This window comes from Folsomia candida, unplaced genomic scaffold (genome assembly GCF_002217175.1).
Source record: "Folsomia candida strain VU population unplaced genomic scaffold, ASM221717v1 Fcan01_Sc008, whole genome shotgun sequence".
Taxonomy (NCBI): domain Eukaryota; kingdom Metazoa; phylum Arthropoda; class Collembola; order Entomobryomorpha; family Isotomidae; genus Folsomia; species Folsomia candida.
This window is the reverse complement of record NW_019091200.1, coordinates 3,367,404-3,387,316: the sequence shown is the minus strand read 5'-3', so window position 1 is coordinate 3,387,316 and position 19,913 is coordinate 3,367,404. Positions and strand designations below refer to the sequence as shown.

Below are 19,913 nucleotides of genomic sequence, written 5' to 3'. Positions count from 1 at the left end.
TGTCATTTTATTACTTTCACAATTTTACAAAGTTTCTGGACTTGATGAGTTTCCCAATTTAATGCGGAAAGATTTACACATTCAAAAATTGAAATATAATGTGACACGCTTTAATGGATACGATTAATGCAAAATCGATGCGGTGGTACAATACATGCAAATTTTTAAACTTTTCAGAGTTACAAAGTTTAAAAAATTTATTACACACATTTTCCCCAATAAACACTCTTCTCTTGTAATAAAATGCGTTTCAAAGTTTTTGTTTGCCAAATTATTTACGCAATATATATATACATTTGTGCTAAAAAACGTTTAACTTATTTGGAAAAGCCTTAATTCTAAAATCCTTAGACGTCTCATCCCTTGTAAATTTCTAAACTTTGTAAAGTTACAAAGTTACACAAATTTATTACACACATTTTTCCCAATAAACATTCTTCTGTCATAATAAAATGCAATTCAAAATCTTTGTTTACGCCAAGTTGTATATGAATTTGTGCCAAAATGTGCAATTATTTGCAAAAAACCTTAATTCTAAAAACCTATCTTTTTCTTCTTCTCCCTAAAATTGTTGCTACATAGATAATCCAATAACTTAAATTTATTCTGGTCTGGAGAGATTCCCGTCGCGAGGAAGATATATTCAAATCATGTCTCGCTTTTTTAAATTCGCACCCGTTTTTTTTATTTCACTTGATCAAATTCAAATAAAATAGAAAGAATACTCCTTCAAAAAACCGAGGCAAGAATGCGTTCATGTGAAATGAATGATCATGGTGTGAGGTTGGGTTACATAAGGGATCCGTGCAGGGGGGATGAGACAGATTTGCGTAAATTTGTGGAAGTTTGACATGTTTTGCCTGTGTTAAGGCTAGCCTCCATGACGTAGTCGTCTCAAAAAATCATTGAGTAATTTAAACTGCGCGAAATTTGCATCCCCGTTTGGACTTTGAATTATATTAGCCGAATGAGCCGACTTAGTTTATTATTTACCATCAGTTTTTTTTATTTCGTCGTAAAAACTATACAAAATTGAATAATTTGAACGCCAAAATAACAATAAGTGGTGTAAAATAATAGGATAATTCGGCTCATTCGGGTAATGTAATCGCGGATCCAGTACTTCCTTCAGGTGGAAGGACTCGACTCATCACAACTATCACAAGATTTCCCATACTTTTACATACATAAATACACAGCAATATTCATAAATTTCAAACTAATTTTTCGAGACTTGGAAATCGAATTTCGAAATTCTGTACACCGCTATTGTTGATAATTAGCTGCTTAAAAATTTGCATTAAAAATTGATCGATATGGATAAGCCAATTTTGCCTGATGATTAGCATGGGTTCTTATGGAATTTGCACTATTTGTGGCATCCAGCTATTCTCAAGCTACCAAAATGTTTGATTTCTGCTCGAGTACAACGACCACGGGATGCTCTACAATATCGTCGACCAGAATTTCGAAATTCGTCCTAGTTGCTGAGAATTAATTAAAAATATAGGGTTGTGACGTCACTGTTATGACGTAGGCGGCGCGTCATGGAAGCTTGCGTTAATTCGCGATTTGTATATCCCTTCGATAGTCGAGTTATTTTAAACTCCGAATGGCCCGAGACATGAAAATTTTTAAACGACATTATTTAAGTGACAAGAAATTTGACTAGTAAAAACATACAAATTTAAAATTTACAATTTTGAAATCGCTTTTGATCTTGAAATTTTAGAATGTGCTAATTTGTGCTTGCTACGCTACCCAAATAGACGGAAAACATGAAAGAACCCGCGTGGCACATGCCTAAAATTACGGTGGAATTCTTGCTGTTCAGCCCCCTTAAGAGGGATTCAAGTGAGGGAAGCGAGATGAAAATCGTCTCTCTTTCTCTCCGAGGAGGAGAAAGTAAAGTAAAAGTAAACCCAATTAAATTGAGAAGAACGGGTAGGGTTTCGTCACATTTGGGAAAAATGAGACGGAATTCTTTTAACAAGATTACACATTTTGTATATAAATACGAGAAAATGTTTAACTTTGAAATCTATTTGTGACAAAGTATTTTATTTTTAAGATTTATTTAAAGCAGTAATTTGTAAAATGAATTTATCTAAAATCTTGGACGGGAAAAAACTTGAGTAATAAATATTCAAGAAATTTGAGAACATATTAAAATTATGAATTTACAAAATCGCAAAGTCACATGCCGCAATTTTATTAGAATATATTGTCGAAATACGTAATTTGGGTGATGCTTGTCCATTATGGTGAACAAGGTTTCAATTCGAATTTGTTTTGACGGAGGTCAACAGTAATTGTAAGCTCTAGTTTAGAAATGTGAGTTTTTAAAAATTTCATTCTAAATATGAATGAAATTCAAAAAACTAATTCGCAATTAATGACAGAATATTCCTGCAACTTGTACCGATGAAATTCTACAATTTTAGAAGTTTGTGTGATTAAAATTCCAAAACGTAATTTGGATAAGAAATTATATATTTAGTGGTGATGAAGATTTCATTACAAAATTCGGAGTGCATAAAGAATAATTTTTGTAGTTTTATAAACGTGTCCAAGTTTAATTTCAACTTTAATCATATTTCAGTTACTAGTATTTGTAATGTCTAATTTTTAACAATTTGCTTTAAATTATTTACTTTCTAAATTTGGACCTGATTAAAATCCCAAAAGTAACTTTACACGAGAAATATTTAGAGTTTGCCACAGCCACGGATTTTAATATCTTCCAGTATAAAACATATTTTAGGGCAAATATTAATGGCTGTACTAAATGCCTGAAATTTGTGCTTTATCCAAATTTACTCCGTGCCCACTGTTGAAATGAAAGGATACTTGAGTAATTGCAACTTTTTATATATTTCAAGTAAATTTTACATGACTAAAATTCCAAAAGCATATTTTTCCTAAAAATGTATTCCTTTAACACTTCTCGTACAGATTGAAAGACCCCGGTATCAACTACATAGTGTACAAAAATTATCTGACGGTCCCAAGAAATCGTACCACCCGCCACTAAACTTGCTAAAACTTTCTTGTTGTTATGTTCTCGGGGCTAATTTTTTCTGACAATGTCCCCCAGACCTTAATGTTCAAATTTGGAATAAATTATAAAAATAACCCCACGTTTGGATGAAGGAGGATGTATTTCATAAATTCCTCAAAATTTTTGAGTTCCCCGACATATTGTCAAGTTGTGGAGGAACGGGAAGCCATCCCGAGACCCAATTCGTCTTAGATGACCCACCGCATCATCGGTCATAAATGAAAATACGATTTTAAAGATAAGGCACCGAAAACCTGGTAGTTCGACAACAAAGCCTGTAGTGGTCCTAAATCTCACAGATCGATTTTAACGATTTTGGTAGGAAATCTGTCCTTCCATTATCCAGAATCATGTAAAACTAAGTGAATGGAGTTACATAGATCTCATGAGCCCCAAAACATAGTATTTTCGGACAAAAACATTCAACGTCGTTAAAATGTAGACGACTTTCTCGAGCAAAATGGCTGTTTGACTAGTGTTAAAAAAGGTGCAGATATTTTGCGTACGCAAAAGACCGGAATGAATGGTCATCCTGTGGCGAATCTTCACTATACAAGGTACCAAATTGTGAAGAGAAACGAGGTTCCCGAGAAAAAGCTTCAAAAAAACTGACAACCATTGATGGGTTGTAGTTGGCTCTGCTCCCTTACCGCAACCGATCTGGACATCACCTTTGTTTGTCAAAATATGGTCGGACAGTTTTAGGGTAGCTACATCTGGCCAGTGTACTTCGATACTATGCAAACAAACAAACTTTTTCCAAATTCGAAAGAAATTTAATATTAATAGGGTGGAGCACTAGCCAATGCTTCAAATGCTACCACTCGCTTTTTCGACTAGCGGTCGATAATCATCTTAGGGAAGCGGGTATGGCTCGGAAAAAGCTCGGACACAAACCGACATGAACATTTATGGCCTAAGCTTCAAAGCAATGCGTTTGACATACCAGTTCCACGAGATTCTGCATCCCTGAACTAACATTGAAAAACAAGTTTGAAAAAAATTCCAAAAACTGGCTTGGAAGATCGATCATAAATTTTCAGGACAAGAGTTCAGGACATGCAAAAATCGTCCGAGGACACACCATATAGTGGTGGATTACATGACGTAAACGATTTCGTCACTAAAAATTGCCTCGCGTCAAAATTCTAATAGTTGGAAACTGTACTTCGGACCGTCAGATAATTTTTTGTACACTATGTACAGCAGCAAATTCAGCTTCTCCAAAATTTTCTCCAAAATTTGTCAAATTTAATTCTAAATTTCGAAATCCATCTTTAACTAAACTTTCTCCCATTTCATGCCCACTTTCACTTTCATTCCGGCCGAAACCCTGTCCCCTTTCACACCCTCGCCGCCCGCCTGCCTGGCCAGATATGGATCAAGTCTCTCTCCTCGGCCGGTTCATTACGTCCGATTCAACGAACCTTATTCAATTCCTGAGCTGAATAAAGAGATGGATGGATCCGTTCCTTCTTCCCTCAGACCAAAATAACACCAGATAACACCTTTTTTCCCACTCTAGATAAAAAAAGTTATCTAAGTGAAACTAAATTCGACAAATATTTGCCTCCGAGTAGGAAAAAAAGGTGCAAATTTTGTCGCACAAAGTTTGCACAAACTGTGATCCCGGTGGGAGCAGATTCTTATCAAGTTTGACTTATCGGCGAGACAAAAGTTTGGCGCTTGCAGGCTTATCCATTTTTATCGTGATGATTTTATTACGTAAAATCATCAGGATTCCTTCCTCCCTTTTATTTTCTCCATTTCCGCATGAATGAGTGAGTCCATCGGGCACCACCGACCACGGCTTGTCCGTCAGACGGGAAAAGGAGGAGGAAAAAAAGTAATAAAATCTGTAAGCTCAAATAAATACTTTTCGGGGATAGGGCAAAAAAGGGTTAAATGTGTGTGCGTAATAAAAAAGGTTTGGTTTTTCGGAGGGTGGGTGATTTTTTGATAGGTTCGAGAAAGAATTTTTGCAAAATTAGCAGGAATTTCGACATTTCAATTTTTTAGTTGGAAATGGCATTGGAAAAAATTTACTGAAAATTTTTCCAACAATTTAAAGAGCCGAACGTAACATGTATGATCAATTTTCAAAATTCTTGAAAAATTCCTCTTTCATATTCATAGAAATTTCTGACTTTTTTTAATGAAAATAGTCATTACTAAATAAATTACGAAAGCTTTTCATGTTGTACAAATTTAAAACAATTATAGATTTTAGATGTGCAGATTTTTTCTAAATTTGTCTACAATTTAAAAATCAGAAATCTTAACTACCAACTACATTGAATTTTTTATACATCTTTTTTTCTGGCGGTGTACGCACACAAATCATAAATTTTTTCCAAAACTTTTCTCATTTTGTGTACGAACCCTGCCCGATTCCCACTGCTAAAGCATCTTCAATAATAACATTATTTTATTACGTTTTCGCTTTTCCTCCGAAAAAGGAAGAAAGAATGGACGGGAGGAAAGTGGAGGAATATAAAGGAAAAAAGGAGACGAAGCGTGAGTTCCGACTAAACCTCATCGAATCGAATCGCATCCAATCCAAGTCTTAATTTCCATCAGTAAAAGTAAGTAAGCAACCAGGGAAGGCAAACAAATGCCGCAGATTTTCACCGGTTGAGCGAACACGCCAAGTTCTCAGAGAAAAAAATAAATGTAATATTATTTCTGGAAATCCACCACGGGTAAAACAAACGGACAGTGAGGCACGCTAAATAATTTGGGTAAAGATTCCTTACTAAGCGGAATTTTGAGAGAATTTCAAATTTTGCAGGCCAGTTTCAGATAATTTCATTGGGAATTTAAATTTGCCACCATTAGTAAAAATTATTATGAAATGAACAATTCTGACGAGATGGTTAAGATGATAAATTTTCTATCAAATTATTTAGTGTTTTCAAAAACGTATGAAAACTCTGGAATTTATGGGCATCGGATAAAGTCAGTTTTATGTTTAAAGAAAATTGGATTTTGTTCAATAGAAACTTAGAAATTTCAGATGTTCAGGGAGTCTTTATTAATTACTAGTTGTTAGGCCTGTCGAATGACAGGTTCTAGTATCCGAGTGGTGGGTGTGCCCAAGGACTGATCAGTTAAACACAAGATGTCATGCCTCACTTTAACTTGTCGTGTGATTCAGAGGAGGGTTCGCCCTTGTTTTACTAAAATCACAAATTGAGAAGCCAATCTATGGTCATATCAGTATTCGATGCCTCTCAACAAATAATCACAGTCGTTAATCTCATGCAAATTATAAAAATTTGCAAATAAACTCCCTCTTGGTCTGATTGTTCATATTTGACGATAAACTCTTTTAATTATTTTGCATACTTGCAATTGTTACTTTCGCAAATTGCAAAAAATTCTTTTACATACGTACGTATGTTATTAAATTTTTAGGAAAACTCCGTTTTAGATTGCAATTAATTTTTCGATCAAAATTTAAAATACAATAGATTTCAATTTCAAACTTGAGACTATTTTGTTCCAATATTATCTACACGGACTAAGATTTTTGCAAGTTTACGAGAGATTTGTAACCTGATTGTTCTTTTTATAAAGTTACAAATATGCACCGGTATGAACCATACCTTCAGTTTTACTTCTCATTTTCTTTGTTTTTTTATTGGAATGTCCCATGGGACTGGGGCTTTGGGTACTCTATTGGTCTATATTTCCCTGGGTGGAGGGATTACCATGTCCACGATCGCATCGTCGGACAATCTTTCTCCGTTTCTTTGCCACTTTTGGGGCACGATTACTTTCACTCTTTTGTTCCGACCAAAGTGTTTAAAAGTGGAGAAATTCAGAAATTGTGGTGTTTTGTAAATTTCGAGAAAGTCTGAATTTTGGCTTATGTTAACTATTTAGGTACATTCAATACCTAACAAATTAAGCAAAATTTTAAATTTCTCAACGTTTCTTAAATATTTTACCCATGTAGTTTTTTAATAGCTGTCTAAATTATATTTAATACTTTATACGCACTTTACTCAATTTTAAGAGATTATCATGTGAGTAAAATGGCACGAATCTTACCCCACAGGTTTGTGTAATATTTGAAATATGTCTGACAAAAGAAGTTGATTTTCACATGAAACTGTTAGTGCTTCACGTCTTAGAGAATATTTTTGGAGAATTGCTATACTAAATTGTTACATTTTAGATAGGGTTAGAGTCGACCAACCAAAGTTAACGTAAATCAATTAATTTCGGTATAGTTTGCAATTAGTAAAAAAAAATCAATTTGAAATTTGACGTACTTTTGTTTAAATATTAAAACTACAATCTGTGACTGGTTTGTGATAGTGGCTTTGTTACCGATTTGGTAATAGAATAAGACATGTTATCGTAATTTGACACTAAATGGTATTTTGCACTTATATATTTATCGCAAAAATTCGAAACTTTTGCAAAATATATATCGTCCCAAATTAAGTAATTCGCAAAATTCCTTCCCGGAACCCTGCCCCTTTTCCTCTCCCACTCGGACATCATCTCTCGAGTCGCAATAATGATAACAATAATAATAAAAGTAATACGTGTCCGTGGGTTGGGATGGATTGTGGGAAAAGTGAGAGGATTTCGAACTCTAGGTGCTTCTCTTAATTGGGCGTGAGGAGATCCCATTCTTCCACTTTCTCTCACAAAATCCGACAAAATCCTTCCATCGGAAACTTTCAGCCTTTCATGATTTTTTTTCTTCAGACTAAAAGAGAGACAAATGATTGATTGATTCGCACTTTATTTTTTCTTTAAAAAATATGTATCGCTTCGAATCTATGAGAGAAAAGAGAAATGAGCACTCTAAATAATTCGGTTGGTATGAATAGCTTGGTAAAAATATGATACAAGGCGATGACTAAATAAAGGTTGTAATTGGACACGAAATGGTAATACTTTTTGGCGCCAAATTCAAATTTGTTACCGAATTATTCACAAGTTAGTGATACGGTCGCACACTGTGGTGACTAAATTAATAGTTGCTATTGAAATATGGTCATAAGTTCGCGCGAAATTCAAATTTGTTACCGACTTTCTTACAGATTAGTGATATCAATCAAGACAAGGCTGTAACAAATGACAAAATTACCAAGAAATTAAGAACATTAAGAGTTATATCCAGCCAGCACCCCCCGGTAACAAATTATTACCACATTATTTAGAGTGCAGTTATCTCTTTCTCTCCCATTTTACTCTATTTTTCCCCATGTGTGGGATGAGTTTGCATAATAAAGAAAGCGAACAAAACAGAAATAATGGAGAACAAGGAGAAGAACAAGAAGTAAACATTGGGTTGAATAAATGGGGAACGTGCAAAAAGCACGTTATCCATTTGTGGGGGACCCTATTCTTCTCATGCTAATTACACCATGGGACATCCCGAGATAGGGAAAATTCTCTGAAAATGGATCACACCCTGTACGAACGCCCCGTTTCGTGGAGTTAGTGAATTGAGTGCCTCGAGGTGACAAGTCTAATCCCCAATTCCCCCCAGGATGGAAATCCAACCCTATTTTTCGAGTTATAATAATCCCATGATTTTTTTTCCTGGGAATGAATGAATGAATTCTCAGCAGGAAGAGCTGATCATGGTTCGATTCGTGGTTAGAATTCTAATTCGGAATTCACAAAATTTTTGAATTTATGAAAAAAATAAAATTCTAAAATTCTACCACTAATTTATTCCGAAATCGGAGCAACGAGTAGCCGAGAAAATTCAAATTCACAGTATATTAATCACTCGCTCTAAATACGAAACCCTATATATCTGATCCATTTTTTGTCTACTATATATTCCATAATATTTATTTGGATAATGGATTTGAGGCATAAAGAAAACGAGATAAAAGTTGAGTGGTCGGATTTGATGTTGTACATACAATGAAGGAATTGAGTGAATCTCATCTCGATAAGTTTTTATTTCCATGTTCCCATTTTCATATTCATTCCGATTTTATGCTGAATACAGATACGTACAGACGGATATTTTCATCAAGAGCTGTGCATAAGGCGTGTCATCGAATTGAGGGGGGATTAAGGTATCCTTGTTATCTCAAAATTTCATAAAATTTCAAAACAAAATTTCAAAAATTTCATGCCATGCTTTATGCACGCTCGTGGAATAATGTAAATGCATATTTTCTGGTAAATTGTATGTGTTCATTCATGGCAGGAATTTTGGGGAATGTGCATGATAGGATCGTGTACTTAGGAACACTCTAAATGGTACGGTGATAATCTATTACCAAGTGATGACAATGCCTGACTACATCAATTTGAAGCTGAAAAATTGTGACGAATAGGTCAGAAATTGAAACCAAGTCTATAACTAACTATCACCAAACTGGACTTGGTAATAGTCTTGGAGTTTCATTGGTAATAACATTTGCCACCGAATTATTCAAGGTGTGGTCTTAATATGATGGTCACATTCATCCTCATGCCCTTGGAATCCCTTGGAACAGCTCTTTGTCTGTCTGTTTAGTTTTTACCCGTAGTTTTAGTCCGCTTTTGTACTCGATAAACTCAGCCAGCATCAGAGAACAAAGCAGGAATGGGTTGCATTCCCGTATGCAGAACAGAGTGCTTATGTGACATTGCACACAAGACACGCTAAATAATGCGGTAACAATTTGTCACCGAGTGGTGATTAGCCAAATTTACCAGGGTAGAAGACTTCTCTTTAGTGCATAGATACCAGTAAACTTATTATTGTTACCAAACTCATAAATTTTGTGCAACTTTGATGACTAAAAAAAATTATTTTCATTAGGGGTTTACAATCGACTTATTTTGGTTTTCCCACAAATTATAAGTCATATTTATAAATCAATTATAAGTGGGTGAGGTTTGAATGCTCCACTCTTTTGTTTAAATTTTATGTTGTATGCAATTCAGGCGACCGAATTGCATTAAACGTCAAAATCATTGCAAAAACAAACAGCTTTAAAAAGTCTCTCGTAGCCTCTAAAAAGCCTCTAGTAGCTTTAAAAAGACCTAAAACTTCAACAATAGGTACAACCTTTGAATTCTTGCCTAATATATAAATTACATGATATTTATGACGTGGAATGATTGAAAATTTAATCTTCACTCTCATTTGAACTCCCCATTTTAAATATTTCACTGCACTATCGTAATTAAACCAATTTCAATTATGCACTATTTTAAATAAATTGAATCCGGATTAAAACTCGATTGAGAAATAATTTATTGAGCAGCAAGTGCCCTGCAGCAAATTTGAGTGAGTGAAATTTCAACGGCAGCTGATGCTCAAAACAAGCGAAACAAGTGTCTAATTCCAGAAAAAAGTCAATCCAGGAGACTTATTTCCGATCACTTATAAGTGAAATACTAGCTACTGCGCATGCTCGCGCAGTGTCACTCAAAAGTGGAAACGACTTATAAGTGGTCGGTACACTTATAAGTCAACATTTTGTAAACACCTATTGTTTTTTACTTTTAAAATTTAAAATTTAGATTTGTTTCACATTATTTTTCTTCTGGCTTTGCAGATTTTATATACAATAATTCGCTAAACTTGTTACTTTACCAGCAGGATAAATGGTAACAAATTCGAAAATGTTTATTATTCAAAACTATTGTCAAATTCAGAAATTTGCAAATTGTTCCCATTTTTCACTTTAATTTATTAGAGTGCAGATCAGTTTGATTTGAGGCCTGTCTCTGCAATATCTTTCTATTCATATCGCTACCCCTCAAATCCAATCCGACATGAAAGTAAATAAATAAACATGGACGAGCCTTCGTGCCGAATATTAATAAGGCCACGAAAACCGGGACTTGATGAATGCTTGTCTCTAGATATTTCTGTCTATTTATTTGTTGCATTGTTGCATGAAGAATGCAACAATCATATCTACGACATTTCATGGGTCGGATCGGAAGGAATATTAACCGGAAATTTGGAAATGTGCAGGATTTTTATGTATCTATTTTTTTCAAATTCAAACAATTCATTAGGCTTTTTTTTATTAAAAATTTAATTCTTAAAATATTACAAATATTTTGAGCTTTAAGCACGTCTAAGTTTGATTTCTGGATTTTTAAAAATCTAAATCGTATCCAAAATTGGATCTCAATAAAAATAAAATTTTTGCAAAATCCGATTAATATTTTATATTTTAATAAAAAACTGAATATTTAGGAAATCCACGCAAAAAACATGGGCATTTTAGTGGTAAATTAAAAAAATTTATGTAAATATTTCCACAAATTTACAAAATGTCACTATAATACGATATTACAGTATATCTTATTCCTCAGCATATTCAAACGTATCTAATGATTAACTAAATGCTTTAAAGATTTTGAAATAATTCTGAATGGCGTCGAGGTTTTAAATTATCAAAAAAAACTTTTCAAAAAAAGTTTTCCAAAAGTTGGTAAATAAGTATGGAAATACTTTAATTGTGCCATAATTAATTGCATATTAAGGCATTCTACTTGTTTACTTGTAAGCTGTAAGAAACTCTGAAAATCGTGCCTACGTTTTCACAAGTTCATAAAAATTACTAAATAATACAAATAAAGTTAAACTTTTGCCAACTTAAATAGATATTTTGCAAAAGTTTGTATAAAATTTTATTAAAATTCTACGAAATTTGCATATTTCACTGGAACACAGGAATTTCTTCACAGTGTAAAATTTCTTTAATATATATTTATCTAGTTTTTGTAAAAAAAATTAAAAATTGCAAATCTCGACGCCACTTATAAATTTTTGAAATTTATTTACGATTTTAAAATATAAAGATTGAACATCTTTAATCTGGCTTTTAGCTTTATACGTAACATCGCAATTTATTTGAAAATGAACCTCAGGGTAAAAACCCACCGTAAACTTGCACTCACATCCCTTGACAAAAATTTTGAAAAACATTTTTACCAAATTTTCATAGCTTATTACTCGGTTACAAATGTCCGAGTAAAGTCATGTTCGAATTTCAAGCTGTCCCCTTAAAAGCTAAGGAAGAGATATGTGAAGTATTTTACTTGAGAGTAAAACGGAGTGCGTTTTGTTCTAAAGTTTCGCCTCATCATAATTCTGCCCGTGACATGAAACCAATTTCTTGAAGAAATCGAACACTTTTCGACTTTCTGGTCCATGTCGGATCCAAAATAGAACAGAGAGAATGAAATGACAAATCTTCTCGTATCCATTTCCATTAAGGGGAGACTTTCCACTAGATGAAATATATGGAGGTAGGGTGTCGTCCAGCAAAATAAGAGGGCAAAAAGAGAGTGGGCGACTTCAAAGCGATGTGACAAACGTTAATTTCTACAAAATTTAAATTTGTGACCAAGAAGAAATTGTTACCAGGTTGGTAGTAAATATGAAACTTAGCGAAAATTATGATCATATGTAATTCGATAAAAGGTTACGCCATTATTTCCCCCGTAAATACAATTTGGGAGAAATTATGGTTAAAATTTGATGTAAAATCATTACCAATGCGGTAGTGTAATATGTCCTTAATTAAATGTGCGGTAAAAAATTGGCAAGAGAGAATTGGCATTTTCGTCAGCGTGGTAGTTTAGTGCAAATTTTGCAAAGTTTTGCAAATTTTTAAATTAAAAAAAATATAGGATTTTTACTTACAAATTTTAAATTAGTGGGATTGAGGTTTTACACTATTACCAAGTCAAAAATACCCGGTGACAGATTGCCACCAAATTATTTAGAGTGTACAAAACCCTTAATAAATGACCCTTTTACTTACTTTTAGTTTGAGTACACCTCTGACTGAGTCGTGTCTCATTTAATTTTTTGATTAATTGTGAAAATGCTTTGAAATAATTTTGATTTCTTGTCCTCATCCCGGCCAACGAAATTACGGTTGGCCGGGAGTGACTGGGAGAGAGGGGAGAGGAGTGAGTGACATGCGGAATGACGAAGGATGGACGTGACTTGAAAAAGAAATGTAAATAAATGTTGCGAACGAAGACATGACATTGGAAAGAATGAAATAGAAGCACTCTGAAAAATAGGGTGGTATGTTACCGGGTTGGTAACAGGTATTACCGGGCAGGGTATAATTTTGTAGGACGAATTGGTAGTATTTGTAATTCATAATTTTTACAATAGGGTCTTAAAATTAATTGGTCTACTCGATAACAAAAATTTGGTAAATTTGGTATTTTTACCGGTAGCTACCACGGTAAAAATTTACCAATCAGGTAACAATGTATTGACAAATACCTCGGGACCAAATAGTGAATAGTGTCAAATACTTATGTAGAGCAGTGGACTGATTATCTGGCATCAGCCTGGTAATAAATTGTTACCACATTTTTTTAGAGTGCACAAGAGGAGAGGAGACTTTAATGCACTCCAATAAATAAATCTGACGTGACATCCAGAACAACAAATCCTGGACAAAACCAGTCGCATGCAGGGAAAGGAAGTAAGTTTGGTTTTGCTGGGTGAATGTGCTCCTCGCATGGATGTCAATTTGGCCATGCAGTGACGGGGAGAAAATACAGTCCCCACTTATTAAATGACAGGGTGGCTGTTTTTTAAATTGGGGTTTTATGAATGCTCTTGTTTTGTGTGTACCCAAAATTCACGCCAAGTTTGTAAACTTTGTAAAATCGGAAAGAAAATGCAATGCATTACGTAAGCGAGAAGGGTACTGCTTTCTAAGTTAGCTAAGTTGTTAAGTTGCGATCTGTATCTGCATTGTTATTACGTTCACGATGGCTTTGTAAACTTATAAAATGCAATGAGGTCCAAATTTATTGCAAAGTTAAAAACATGCAAATTTGTATGTACAAAGGTTGTAAAGTGAATTTGCGTTTGCAAATGAGTTGTATAACAAATACACTTTTATAGTCTTGATAACCTTAAAAAACGTTTATGCGAATTGACGTATTATTTATATTGGGGGTATTTATTATGAGTTCGCATTGCATTTAAAAAATTGCAAGCTATTTTTAAATATTGAGATGCTCAAGTTCGAAAATTAATATTAAAGCCAAAATGTTTCACGAACTTGCGAACTTTATTTTTTGCTAACGATACGAACTCATAATGATTTGAATATCCCCATTATTTTAAATATAGCGTAATGCACTACGGATCTGAGGAGATTTGGTTGAATAACATAATTTGTGGTTTTTAAATTTTAACGTGTAACTCTTACATTTCGAAATTTTAATACTGTTACCTTTTCCATTTTCACGCATTGCGGTCTTATCGAGCCATGCTTATCTTCATCTTCGTCGTCACGCTTGTCACATTTATCCCCGCCGTCATTATCACTTGTCAACCCGTTAAAATTTTTTATACTACCAACTTTCCTCCCATTTTTTGCACTTGTTTGTTTCCCCTCATTCTTATCAATGTCGCAATCTCTTCCACTTTTCGATCTTGATTTTGATCTTCCCTTAACCTTGACTTTATCAGGAATCAGCTTATCATCCCCGCCCAGAACGCAGATAACCTTCCCATCCCGGGTCCCCTTTAACATACCACTTTTCAAATCAAGCGTCACTTCTTTAAAGTCCTTCGCCTGTTTGCTCTTCCGTTTTGTTGATACGGTTCCAGAAAATGATGCGAAAAAGTTGCGATTTTTCTTCACTTCCGGCCCAACTTCCAGTTTCGTTTCCGATGCAGCAATCTTGTTCTTTTTGAGTCGGAAAGATTTCAGCAAATTTGACGACGACGTCCACCACCACGGTTTGGAACGTGGTGGTGGAAAATAATTTTCCTCGTCGTCTTCTTCATCACAAAAACCGGAAGTTGACGAAGATGAATTTCCACATGTGCACTTTTCTGTTTTTCGGTTTCTTACTTTACCTTCCGGGTTTTGAAAGTATTTCGAAAGTGAGAAATTCGAACCAAAATTTAGAGTTAGGCTGGAACTCCGTTTCTTTAAGGTTTCCCAATCTGTAGAAAACCGGTTTCGGTTGACCCGTCGACACCTCCGGGTCGTAGAGGAGGACGACATTGGAGGAAATATTGTGGGCGTGTTAGGGTCAAAGGTCAACCTGCGTTGAGATCTTCGCCTCAACGACGTGGGTGGATTTTCACAACCGGAAGTGGAATCATCATCGTCAGAGTCGAAATCCGGGTGGACTTGGGGTAACGATCTGGCCCGGAAGGAGTGCAGGACAGGGGACGTTTTAAGGGGGTCATCGTGATCACTGGTTTTAAGGGGTTGCATATTTATCAAACTTGCCGCCAAGGAGGCGTTACTCCGGGACAAGGAGAGACCACGTTTTACCGTTGCGAACGACTTATTTTCCCGCGGGGACCAAAATATTGTAGACTTTTTACTACCCGGGTAGTTAATTTCCCGGTCGGTGGAGGATGACCCGCATTCGGACGATGCGGACGTGGACGTCGTCATAGGTGACGATGTGGATGAAGATGACGAGTGGTTACTCCGCCAAAGTGAATACTTCCGGCATTTCCGGGTATCATTGTTTAAAATACCCGCCGAATTTTTACGGTTCCAGTCATCATAATCGTCCCGCTCTTCGAGAGGGTCGAGTTCGAATTCGGTGTCGTTATTGTCTTCGTCCTGATTTTTCGACATTTTATCGCTTATCATCACGTCCTCCGTGGTTATCTTGGGTCCCGTTTTGCTCCCACTTTTCTTACTTCTGTAATGCCTCCGATTTTTAGTTTTGCTCTTATTATTTCCTGAAAATTGTGGAGAGTAGTTGTCCGAATTTTTCACTTTTTCCGTTTTCGGACTGAGCAGGGAATCAGTGGAGAAGCCTTCGTCACAAGGGGACGATTCCGAGGAGGAAGACAAAGTCGGATTTCGGATCGAATTATACTCCCGGGACGATGATGAGATAATTGCTTGCCGGGTGAAAATTGTCTCCCGGGTATTCCCGCTACGAATTACCCTCGGAGGTGGGGGAGGAATAGGGGGTGGTGGTGGTGACAGTAATAATTGTGGAGGCGGAAGTGGGGGTGGAATTGGAATTGAGACATTTTTTAACTTTGGAGGACTCGGTGCCCTTCTTTTACCCGGATTAGGTTTAATTTTAATTTGTGGCGTAATATTTAATGGTGGATTAATTATTTTTAATTTCGGTCTCGGTATGGAAAAATCCGAGCCGGACGAATTGTCCAAATCTTTATCGCGATACGTAGTACCCGACATTTCAAACTATAAGAGAAAAAAATTTGAAAAAATTAAAGCTCAAATCTCACCTGGTTGAAAACCTCGTCCGCATTGCTACCACCCGTGAATACAAAATCGGTATCATTTTCTGTCGATGAGAAAGATAACTTTTTCCAAATTCCTTGCAGAACGCTGCGTCTGCCCATGATTACTTTTCAGTTTGTATGCAAAATTCGCTATTTTTTTGCGAAATATTTGCAGGTTTTTTCAACTTGCAACGACCTGTTCTACATTTCTTTTCGACATTTGTTATTCACTATTTTTAATTCATCCGAAATTTCAATGTGCTGCTGCTAATTTGGAAACAATGCACAGTTTTTGGGAAACTTTTCAGTTTTTTTTACTTGCAACAACCTGTTTTACATTTACTTTCGAAAGATGCAGTTCACAATTTTTTATTCTTTGCGAAACTTCAATGTGCTACTCCTACTAATTTAATAATTGATCATACAGGAAACATACAGGAAACAATGCACATTATGCAAATTATATTATTTTTACACGCAGACACTTTGTCTATATGGCCTGGTTTGCAGCACGACTCAATACAAACTGGACTCTGCTTCACGTTTTAATAGTTACTTAACTAGTTGAGCGAATCAAAATAAACAATTAGTGACGACTGTGCATGTATGTTTATTATTTCATAATAAATAATTAATAATATGACCGGACAAGCATAAAGCATGTGGTAAATTTTCGAAAAATCGTGACCTATTCCTTTTCCCTGGAGTGATCAAAATCTGATAAAAGAATTAACACGTCGATAGAATCCCCCCTTAACCCCACACAAGTTAACCACGTGCTTTACGCATGGCCCAAAATAAGTGATGTGCGACTAGTGAGTCGAACTTATCTAATCCCACATTATTGTGTATGTGACATGTTTAATGTCAATGTTAAATCTTTATCAACGGCAGGCTCACAAGTTTTGAGGATATTAAAACACTAGTAAATATTTTATTATCTGTCGTATTTTAGGCTGCAGCAGTGTTCAAATACATAGAAATAGGGTCATGCATAAAGCACGGAGACGACTTGGGAAGAGGGGGGTCAAATCGTCCTATTTCTATTATCATAATTATCATATTTCTTTTATCATATTTAATTTTTAGCTGTGGTTAGAGGTCAAAATTCTCTGTAGGTTAATCACACTCTTTGTGTATTACACATTCATACTGAAATTGGGTAGATAAAATTGTACGTTGACATGGGTCATGAAATGGAAAACGAGACAATTGGAGTGAGAACTGGATATTGCAATGTGCCGTGATGACTGACTTGGTACTTCGATTATGTGAATGTGTAGCGTGTAACAAAGGGAGCAGGAGGGCTGAACGTGAAGGACGTAGCAAAATAGATAATTGACTCGACGTAAACTGCGTATTCAATAGATATAAATAGTAAAAATCTACAAAAAAATGCAAAATTGTTGAACTTTTACGCCAAAAGTAGAAAAAGTATGAATTCATTATGTGAAATAAGTTTAAGGTTGTCCCTTTCCGTTGCTTTAACTGTTTATTTAAGGCACCTAATTAATTTCCACAATTTCTTAACTATGAAAAAATTACGATTAATTAAAATTAATTTTTGATTAAAAATAAAAAAATAATTTAAATTCATTTTTCAATTAATCGATCAACAAAAAAAAACAATAGAAATATTAATAAATAAATTGCACATTTTATGTGCACAGTCCTCCAAAATAAGTCAATGATTACAACTTATTATTCTGAGTCAACTTTAAAAAATGCTACGTCTCGACATTCCTAAAAACTGAGGTTGAGCAATAAACAACAAAAAGAATGGAAAAATATCTACCTACGAGGAAAGAATGGCATTCATTAAGTACACAAATTTGTGACTCATTTTTTAAGTACATAATCCACAAATAGTCAATGACTACTGGTTCCTCCTCGTAATGTAACAGGATGTTTCTCTGTGAAGGAGATTAAAATGGGACAATCGGACCCTGATCAGACTTCTGGCTAGGAATTTCCCTTCATGAAAGTGAACTTCATGAAGACCAATAAAGACATGTGCATGATGAGTCAGGAAGTAAAGTGTTGTATTTGATCGTGCAAAAAGCATGTGATTAACGTCCCAATATTTACAATATTTAATTTTTTGTTATTATTTTTCGTCTATTTCATGAAAATCTGATCATGCAAAAAGCACGTGGTTAACAGTTCAGGCTCATATGCATCCAGTCCTCCCAGTGTAAAAAACTTATAACATTGGTCACTTGTGTCCGAGGGGTCAAAAATAACCCAAAAAATATTTTATGCACAGCCCCAATGTTAAATCGTCACACTTCATTCATTTCATTTTTATCCTACGCATAATAATTGCTGCTAGTTCCGTGTAAAGAAATTCGAGTCGTATTACATACGTTCCATGAAATTGAAATGCGATCCCGTCCAGGAAAAAGGAACATGAATTGAAACGTAATATACTAAATATTTACCAGATTTACAAAGCGTAAGCAACTATTTAGAATTGAGCGGATGTTAGATAACGTTTTATCAACCGTGGCCCACACGGATGACAATGAATGATGCAACCTTATCTTGGAAAAAAGTGCAGTTTCACTCACAACGTTATCAAGGATAGTAATGAAGTTAAACTGAATGAGATAGATAAGGTCCATTTAAATTTAATGGTTTTGCTATAATTTTAAGCGAGGGAATTAGTTAGAACTAGTTAAATTTAATGGGTGGATATAATTCTGAGAATTTAGGTGGAAATATGTGAGCATTGAAAGTATTGATGTATTTTTATGTATTTACTAATTATGTATGAAGGGGATTATTTACGTAATCGTAATTTACGATAAGGCTGGCGCATAAAGGAAATATTTCCTTCACACGTAAATCATACAGAAGAATGTAGAGAGAATGTAGAGCACATGGCTCATAAGAGAGTACAATTTTTCAAAATTTTTCGAAAATTTATCTTATGCTTGAAGTATCGTCCAATATTAAATAAATTATAGGTCTAAATTACTGGGGGCAGTCATTAGGCGTTCGCACATTGCCAAAACAAGATTTATACTGTATGAAACTGTGTAAAATATTTTCATAATTATGTGAAAGTTTGCAAGTTAAATTTTCGTAAAGCAAATTTTTAGCATTTGCATCCTTTTTTTCTCAACCAATTCTCGACACATTACTATTCCGTATTTGTAGTCATTGGTCTATCAAAAAACGGGAAAATTTTAGTGTGTTATAAAGAGATTGTAAGATAACGGCAACTTTGTAAACTTCTAAACTTTGTAAAATTAGCTCTACATTTTATATAGCAAAATAAAGTCGCTAGTTTTTGACCTCGGTATGATTTGCTGATTAAAGGCGAGGTTGTGGTAAATTTAATAAACTTATGATAACTTTACAAAGTTACACAAGCTGAAACTACTATACATAAAGATAAAAATGATACATTTTTGCGTCAAAAACGGAAATTGAGAAAATCGCTTACTAAAAAATGTAAGAAGATCACGTAAAGCTGAAAGGTCTTTGCGAGGAAGATACTTATTTTTAGTTTACGCAAACTAAACCTGAAAAAGTTTGGAAACAAAACTTAATTTTGCAAAACTTTACTTAAATAGGTTTCAATGTCACTCGGCGTGAATTGTCTCCATTTTTAATTATTACATAGTTTAGTAAACA

At 34.8% G+C, this 19,913-nt stretch overlaps 1 protein-coding gene across 3 annotated transcripts in view; it reads right to left on the bottom strand.

Annotated features, from left to right (window-relative positions):
* The window catches only part of LOC110853228, a 142,455-nt gene that overhangs the window by 18,493 nt on the left and 104,049 nt on the right, over positions 1–19,913 (bottom strand). Inside the window, exon 2 of one of the 3 annotated variants that reach the window (XM_035854680.1) lies at positions 14,272–16,230. The exons of the other annotated variants lie outside the window; for them this stretch is intronic. Coding sequence (XP_035710573.1) covers positions 14,272–16,224 — 1,953 coding nt within the window. The 5' untranslated portion in view covers positions 16,225–16,230. The remainder of the gene's footprint in view (positions 1–14,271; positions 16,231–19,913) is intronic. 3 annotated transcript variants of the gene reach the window in all.